This window comes from Sus scrofa, chromosome 8 (genome assembly GCF_000003025.6).
Source record: "Sus scrofa isolate TJ Tabasco breed Duroc chromosome 8, Sscrofa11.1, whole genome shotgun sequence".
In the NCBI taxonomy this organism is placed as follows: domain Eukaryota; kingdom Metazoa; phylum Chordata; class Mammalia; order Artiodactyla; family Suidae; genus Sus; species Sus scrofa.
The window spans coordinates 120370850-120379732 of record NC_010450.4 but is presented as its reverse complement, the minus strand read 5'-3'; the positions used below and the strand labels follow the sequence as shown (position 1 = coordinate 120379732).

The 8883-nt window shown below is 42.1% G+C and overlaps 1 protein-coding gene across 2 annotated transcripts; it reads right to left on the bottom strand.

Annotated features, from left to right (window-relative positions):
• DDIT4L (DNA damage inducible transcript 4 like) lies at positions 3289–8009 on the bottom strand. Of its 2 annotated transcripts, none has more exons than XM_013979005.2 (3): positions 7811–8009; positions 7369–7508; positions 3289–5519 (listed from the first exon to the last, which is right to left on the bottom strand). In XM_013979005.2, the coding sequence occupies exons 2-3, from the start codon at positions 7457–7459 to the stop codon at positions 5029–5031; spliced, it is 582 nt and encodes a 193-aa protein (XP_013834459.1). In that variant the 5' UTR covers positions 7460–7508; positions 7811–8009; the 3' UTR covers positions 3289–5028. The 2 variants fall into 2 exon arrangements, with proteins under 2 accessions (XP_013834459.1, XP_013834460.1); XM_013979006.2 differs by having other exon boundaries at positions 7369–7691; positions 7811–7995.

The window sequence follows — 8883 nt, the reverse complement described above, 5'->3', positions numbered from 1 at the left end:
ATTTTCAAATTCAGTTTAAAAAGTAGACTTTAAGAAGATGAAGGGAAAAATACAAAGTAACACTGAAAACTTTTACTCTGTTCATGTCCCTAATTTAGTGTTTTCTAAATAGTTGGTGTTTTAAATTGCTATTCACATTCCCTTGGAAACATTTATCAAGGTGATGTAATTATTTCATTTAAAAAGATCATATTCACCACATTTTGAAACATATATTATTTGCAACTTTTTAAACTTAACATGAAAATTTGGGCTGGCAATTTAAAAAATGGCAGGGGGTGTACTTTGACAAAATTCTTTTAGATGTGAAACAAAAATTTTTGAAGAACAGTGATCTAGTTTTGCTAACTAAAAATAAAATGGCTAACTCATAAAATATGTTTATCTTCCGCTTTACACAATAAGTCCAGGCTGCATGGATACACATATCAGCATGTTGAAAAATTTTTTTTTTCCTGTATCCTCACCAGGATTTAGAATTTTCAGATTTTAATCCCCACCTTTAAAAACCAATATGGATGTGTATACATTGGGGTCTCGCTGTGCTTTTAATTTCAGTTTCCCTGGTTACTAATTAGATTGAGCATCTTCCTTATGTTTATCACCGTATGGATTTCCTTTTCTGTAGAGTGCCTATTCAAGCTTTTGCCCATGTATTTTTTTTGAGCAGTTTGTTTTTCTAATTGCTTTGAAATAATTCTTAACATGTTTTGATTACCCTTTTTCTTTTTTTAATATTTTTTATTACTCAAATGAGTTTATCACATCTGTAGTTGTATAATGATCATAACAATCCAATTTCACAGGATTTCCATCCCACAGCCCAAGCACATCCCCCCACTCCCCAAACTGTCTCCTCCAGAGACCATACGTTTTTCAATGTCTGTGAGTCAGCATCTGTTCTGCTACTAACTCTTTTTCAGTTATTTGTATGGAAGATACTTTTAGTTCATGGCTTGTATTTTTATTCTCTTTATAGTGTTATGGACAAAAAGTGTTAGTAGTTTCTTTGGGTCTTAAGAAATCTTTCACTACTTCAGAATCATAAAAATTACTTTGTCATCTAAAAGTTTCCCTTTCACATTTAAGTCTTTAATCAACCTGGAATTGACTTTCATGCTTGCTGTGTGTGCATCCGATTTCATTTTTTAGGTAGATAAACAATTATTGTAGCTCCAGTGACTGAAAACACCATCGTTTATTTACTCGTTGATCTAAAGTGCCAAATCTGCTATAAATCGCCTTTCATTTACATATGTATGGGTCTGTGTCTGGGCTCGCTGTTGTTTCATAGACTAGTCTCTCCCTGTGTGGCAGAAACTGTGTTTTCAGATCTTCGGGTCCATTTCCTCCTGGGCACCCCTTGCTACCACATATTCATTCCAGCCTTTCTTGTGATTGAGTGGGCTCATGTGACTGAGTTCTATGGAGGATGTAGACAGAAGTTACGTGCATCATTTCCACCCTGGCCCCCGAGTTTCCCAGGAGACCCTCACAGTCCCTCTCATCTCTTGTCTGTGTCAGGTGCCACAGGACCCAGTGGAGTGTTGTGAGTCTATAATCAGTGGCAGAGTCTAGGCAGGAGTCGGGGTTGTGACTGTCTGCATGATCTTCCTCCCAGCCCATCACCATGTATCTCTCCCTCCTCATCTGCCACCAAGCTGCCTTGGACTTTTTGTTTTTATTATCTCTTTATTTAAACCAGTTAGACAATTGAGACATGAGGTAATAGACTTAAGACTTTTATATTGGTATCCTTCCACTATGGGAAAGGTCCCATCCTTCCACAAAAGGGAAAACTGGAAATAGTGCATTTTGAAGCTGACTCCATGGAGGATATAAATTATGTCACTGGCAAAACAGATTCAGGATATAGAATCCATTACTATAAAATTATTACTATCTTTCTACTAATAAAAAAGACATTTGATTTTTCAGGAGGCCATCACACTCTTTAGCTAACAGCTTATTCTCCGTTGAGATAGGGAACAGATCATACCTTTTTTGAAGGTACATGAGAAAGTAACCAGGTCAATGCAAAAGATAGGTGTGAAAGTGCCAGAATTGAAATGCATGCTCTTTAAATATTTGGAAGGTTTTTTATTCTAAGCACAGCCCTCCTCCAATGAATAATGAATACTGTCAATACTTTCTTCATTTTTTTCTACCTGAAAAGAAACTACTTTAAGAATTCTTTTTTTTGAACTTAGGGGCAAATATTCCTGACATTGTTTTTACAGTCTTTTGGTGATGTGGTTAAGGTCTCTGTGCTGCATCGTGCATTTGGAGGCAGCATGATAAGCACATCTTTTGGCGTCATCTTGGTTTTTATTCTCTGGCTCTCCTGCATAACATGGTGATTTTGGGAAAGTTACTTAACCTCTCTGTGTTTGGTTATTTATCCATAAAATGGAGATAGGAGTGGTCACATTTTATAGGGCTGTTATGAGGAGTAATGAGATAGTTTATGTAAATCATCTAGAACAGTGCCTAAACTTAGCCAGTCTTATTAAATGTAGGTTACGTAGTGTGAGAAAATCTGAGCTAATGACAAAAACTGGGGGGAAAGAAAAGATAGTGGACAAGACTAAAAATTCTAATTGATGACTAATTGTGGAACTAGAAAGATATGTTGTGGAGTTCCTGTCTTGGCTTAGTGGTTAACGAATCCGACTAAGAACCATGAGGTTTCAGGTTCGATCCCTGGCCTTGCTCAGTGGGTTAAGGATCTGGCATTGCTGTGAGCTGTGGTGTAGGTTGCAGGCGTGGCTTGGGTCCCAATTGCTGTGGCTCTGGTGTAGGCCAGCGGCCACAGCTCCGATTTGACCCCTAGCCTGGGAATCTCCATATGTCCGGGAGCGGCCCAAGAAATGGCAGAAAGACAAAAAAAAAAAAAAAAAAAAAAAAAAAAAAAATGTTGCTCTAATAGAATATTCTGGCAAAGATAAAAATGTGTACTGATCTTACGATTCAATGTATTTGTATTTGGTCATTAGGAAAATTATAGAAACAGCTTTACACATGAGTTCTTTTAAAAGGCAATTGCCTAAGAAGCTCAAATTACTAACGTCTTCCTATAAAAAGTATTGTATTTGAAAAATTATGAAACAAATGACTATTGATACATAAACACATGCAGTAAGTACAGTTGGAATATTATAATGAAGGATGCAAAAGCCTTTGTCAAAAGGAGATAAATATTGTTCTGTCATCTTCCTTCAAATGTTGCCAAATATATTTTAGGGAAATCATTGCATAAACTCAGAAAAGACAAAGAGAACAAGAGAATTAAAAATATATGATGCTTTATTGTCAAAAATAGACAAACTTTAATTTCCTTTAACAGGAATATTAATTTAAGAGTCTCTATAAGCCATTACTATTTTGTGAGAATAAAAGACAAGAGAGTCAAAGACAACTGTTAGTGGGAAAAGGACGACAGTTCTATATCCATGCCAGAGACACCTCGCCACAGAATCACAGTGACCTTCAGAGCCCTAGACAATAACAGACACGCAAAAACAAGCTTGACTTATCCTGGCCCAGTCCTATAAGATTAGCTTTGGGTATCTTTCCAAGCATTTGAAGAGTTTAATTCATTAGAACACTTTCTGATTTGAATAGTAGAATTTTAGGTCATTTGTGGGGCCAGGAATAGGATCATACCTGCTTTTGAATTACACCAGGATAAAGCCATGGTCCCTACAACCTTGGCCTCATGTAAAGTAATGCTAACAGCTTGGGCAGGAGACCTGAATAAGCTCCTTGCTGACCTACAGCAAGGAGGTGAAGCCCTTGCCAAATCAACAGGGTAACGTGAAGGCTCTGTTCTCTCATTTCATAAAAAGGGTAAAGATCTAGTTAGTTGGAATAAGAAAAAAATTAGGCCTTTATTGTTCCCTAGGGACAGGTATTCAGGGATGAAGAAAGCTGAGTGTGGGCATTGGTTATCTAGTCATGAGTTTCATTTTCTAGTTAGTCTGTACTATAAACCAGACATCTGCAGCCAGAGGAGACTTTGTAAAGAGGCCCACTTAAAAACGAAAAGTGGTAGTGTGCAGCTATCTCCTTTGAAGATTCAGGTTAAGGAGAGATCCTTCAGTTCCCAGGAGAGGCCAAGGATGAAGTAACACTGACATGGTGAGATGGTTCATCTGAGATTAAGCATATGTAATTGTGAAAAGAAGCTAGAATATCAAGTGAATGAGAGAAATCGAACTCAGCCCATCCTTGTATACATTCACCACTCACTCAACAGAAGAGTAATCAACTACGTGCAAAAAAAACAAGCTTTTTCCCCCTTTCTAATTTAAAGATAAAATTCAATACTTATGAACTAGAAAAGCTGAGTTTATACTGTACTGTAAGGTTATTTAAAGCAATACCGTGGTTATCTAATTGGTTGCTCAAGAGTTTGCCACCTTTTTGTTAAAAAAGAGTGGAGAGGATGCAAGAAACAGAATTCTGTTCTTGCTGTGATATTTCTAATTCACTTTTGCATGGGATGAATTTTCATTAAGCTCACCCACATAATTCTCCCTTCCTGTATGAGCATTCTTCAGATTTGAGCAGGGGCAGGACATTGGTGCTATAGGCTTGTGGAAGTTCTGATGGGTTAAGCATCATTCAGTTAAGATTCTGTGATTGAAAGGATCACTCTGAAAACTTGCAGGAAAAAGAAAAAAAGGCCATATGAAAATCCAACTAGGCAAAGTGGGTTTATACAGTCTATTAGCAAGACTACCTGGAAAACTTTCAGTCAAAAACCAAGCGGATTGTTTCTTTTCCTTCCTTATTCCATTCCACTTTGTAAAAATTTGATAAATGCAGACAGTGAAGGCCTCATTTTTCAGAAGCCCCCCAAATAAGCTCTTCAGTTGGGGTGGCTGGGAATATGAAACACAAGGAAGGTGAACTCAATTTGGGGTTTCTTGCCAAGAGCAGGCAGGGCGAACTACAACTTCAGCTGAGCGGCTGCAAAGTTTTATTACCCAATCATTAAAAAGCTCCCTTAGAAGGACTTCCCTTTTAGCACTCTTCAATGACTGTTGTTCCAATCAACGAGTAAAGCTTTTTCTTAACCAGTCGGAATCCTGAACTCAGGATCAGAGTTCGCCCGAGGCCAGAGGAGAAGCGACCTCTACTAAAGAAAAAATCCCTGAAGCTCGTCCACGAGCAGGTCTCCTGCTTAAACACAAGCGTAAGCTCGAAGGTGGGCACCACGCTAGGATCACACACAATCCTATCCAGCTTTTTACATACATTTTCAACTTCCAAGTTCACGTGTATGACGCAGCCACGCAGGCCACAGGGCTCCGTGGAGGAAAGCCGCAGGACGTCTTGAGCGATCCTCTGGGTCAGTTTCTCTGGAACAAGGACTTTAGAGCAACCGAGTTTGGTGTGCTTAGATTTGGACAGACACTTCTCCAGCATTTGAACTAAACTCTGGCAAGTCGTCTCCTCAAATACGACCTCGTTGAGGTTGGGTTCAGGGACAACGTAATCCCAGTAATCAAAATCTGTCGAAAATGGAAATTTAAGCTTAAAAAAAAAAATCCGGAAGCAGGGAAAACCCACCAAGATACAGCACCACCGGTTATTTCTGTCTGTCACATCGACTTGTTTTGAATATTTGTTCGGAAGTCAGCTGCTCTCGCTTTGCTGGTAACCAGCTGGGTAATAGAGCAAGTCATCTGACCCTGGACTACAAGCTCACCTCTGGAATAAAGGTCTTGATAGAGTAGATAGGCTATAACGATTTTAAAATAAATTTGTATGTGCGCACACACACAATCTTAACAACTACACAGCACAAATCTATTTATGGTTACCTCAGAATACTAGTGATTTTCTCTCCTTTCTTGCTCCCTGACTTGCTTATGGGGGTTCTCTAATTTTGTTTTACTGAACCTTTGCACTTGTTGCAGAATAAAAATGTTAATTTTTCTTGACCGAGGATTACTACCTTCTAACTCGAAGAATCCATGCACTTATTATTGTAAAATACAGAATTTTTGCTATCGTTCTTTAGTGATAAACTGAAAATGAACTTGAGCTATATTAAGCATCAGTTAAATTTGTATTTTTCTTTAGAAGTCTTTACTGGAATGGCCTGTAGAGCTCAACTTTAGCTTCAATCTCTTTGATTAAAAATTGTCCAAAGAGAAAGACCTCTGAGGTCCGCAAGGATATTTATAACTGGCTGGGTGGTTTTTTGTAGCCAAGCAAAACAAAATAGTCCTAGGAAAACAAAATTAGATTTGCTCAAAGGAAAAGAGATAGCTCTGCATTCGGTCACCTACCTTCCAAATTAATCCTACCACTTGGCAGAATGCCACACCACACACAGTCAGCTGAGCAGGGCACAGACACATGCCCTGTGGGCTCCCCGCCCTAAGCCTACTGCACCTTCATTGGCTACTGTGTTTTCCTCACTCCACATCACGTATACACTTACATCATTGGGTGTTTTAAATAACTGAATGAAACAAACGCACTTTAAATTCTAAGGCTCCATGTTTTACCTCTGTTAAAGATAGAGAATTTCAGAACTCTGTCCTGTATACTAGTAGATCATCAACCACTTTGCCTTCTAAATGAGGAAGGCCCAAAGATCTCAAGCACTTGGTCTATGCCCACAGCTCTGAGGTGGCAGAATGGTGTGTTTATTTAGAATCTGCTGTTTTAAAATTGCAGATGACAGTCTGTCTAGCATCACTGCTGTTTTAAAGTTCCCTTTTGGCATTAAAAATGAGGTCAACAGAATACTACTCAGCAATAAAAAGGAACATATGCTGATAGACGCAACAGCATGGAATGGATCTCAAAATCATTAAGCTGTGGGAAAGAAACCAGAAACAAAAGAGCACATATTATGAGATCCATTTATATGAAACTCTAGAGGTAGAAGTAATCTAGAGTGACAAAAAAGCAGATCCAGGTATCCTGGGGATAGGGGAAAGGCAGAGTGGGGAATTGATGGCAAATGGGTACATGGGCCTTTGGAGGCAGAGGGTTATGGTAGTGGCTACGCGGTGAATACAGTTGTTAAAACACATATAATTGTACACTTATTATCCACCATAACTTCACAACCATGTAGGGTAGGGACTTATAACTTTTAATCCCAAAGAGCCTATTAGCTGCAGACTAGACTGATGCAGCCTGTGGTGTTTTATTTTATTTTTTATTCTTTTTTTCTCACTATCATGGGCAGACAAAGCTAAAAGTTTGGAAGAGAGTCTCTTTCAGACGGATTCTGTGGCACTTCCCACATTCAAGGAAGCAGTCCACATTGCACTGCCCGCCAATCCCATCTATCCAGCGGCTGAGACCTTTGGAGGAAAGAGAGGCGGTTAGGAAGCTCACCATTGAGTAGGCTGCCCGGGTGGAAGCTACGGTCTAGCAACTCTGAAATGCTGTCTGGGTTCTTACTGCTCAAACTGCCAGTTGCAACCATGGTCAACGGCTCTGTTTCCCTCGCGGGGCAGCACTGGCTTTCTGGGGCGCTAGAAAAAGGAGACAAGAAGGACAGATTTGCAAAAGCAAGCAAGACGTGCAGAGGCTCCTAAATTGCCCAGCGTCCCCGTCGTGAACAATCCGAGGCATTCATTTTCCAAAGGGGAGGCACCGGCCTCTGCAGCTCAGGTTCACAAAAACCCAGGAACGGAGACGCCAACTACAGCCACAACCTGCAACGAATTCAAAGTTAGTAAAACTTGGAGCCGACTTGCCCCGCGGAGCTCTGCCCGGCAGCGGAGCCCCACTCCCTGCCTCCCCCCACCCTCGACCCAGCAGCCGCCCGCCTCACCTGCTGGGAGTTCACCCGGGCCGGTGCTCTCGCTGGCGAAGCTGCGGGTAAACAGAGGCAGGCAACGTTCTCAGGAGCCCCCAAGGGAGGGGGCTCAGTGACCTGCAGACCCGAGCAGCAATCAGCACCCTGCTCTCCCCCAGCCACCCGGCACCAGCTCCACTGAGCAGCATCGCTGCTGGGGCAGCGAGCACTTTATAGGCCCAGCCCGGCCCGCCCACCTGCACCGCCCCTCCCGGGTCCCGCGCCCCGCCCCTTCGGGGTCGGGTTGCTTTTCAACTCACGCATTTCCAGCCGCCCGAAGTTAGCCTCCAAGAGTTAAGGATAAATTTGCGGTGGGGTTAACACCTGCTGTTTCCTGGGTGGGCCACGGGTCACCGTGAGTGCAGTTCCGGGTTCAAGATTCGCCGAAAACTGGCTTCTTTCCTCTGCGGCCAACCTGGATTCTTTGGCGTGACCCCTCTGCCAGCGTGCAAGCATACACTCAGCACCGCTGATACCCTTGTTGAGGTTGTGTCCCGGGCAGCGGGGAAGCTTTCAGCCTTTGTCTGTTAGCGTGACTTGAGGCTTTGCTTTGTCATACTGAGCACTTTGATTATATCTGTTTCGACGTTGAATGAGCATCCTTTACGCGCTTATTTCTGGCCTCTACCCCAGTCGTCTCTACTCCTTAACTCGTCCAAGGGTTTCTATCCCCTCCTCTCCCTCCCGAGGTCAGCTCCAGCTTGCCTTTTCCTCACCCAAGGCTCTCCAGGCTTTCAGCAAGGGTCTTCGGGGCACCCCTGGCACCCTTCGTACTGTTTCATCTATGACTAATGCGTTTTCTCTGCGAGAAGGTGAGCCTGGTACTCTTCTAATTAGACCTGGCTCCAGAGCGCCGGCAGCTTGAATAAAGGGGAGTTTGCCAAGAAACTAAACAAAACCATTAGTGGGATTTTAGCTGCTTCCACCACCCACCCGATAGCTGGGAGCAGTCGTCATTCCCAGAGGCAGAAGTTCCTGGCCAGCTCCCTTGGGGGGAGGAATTTGGGCTTGGGTGGGCTTGATGGGGGCTTGGGGCAGTGAAGATATGG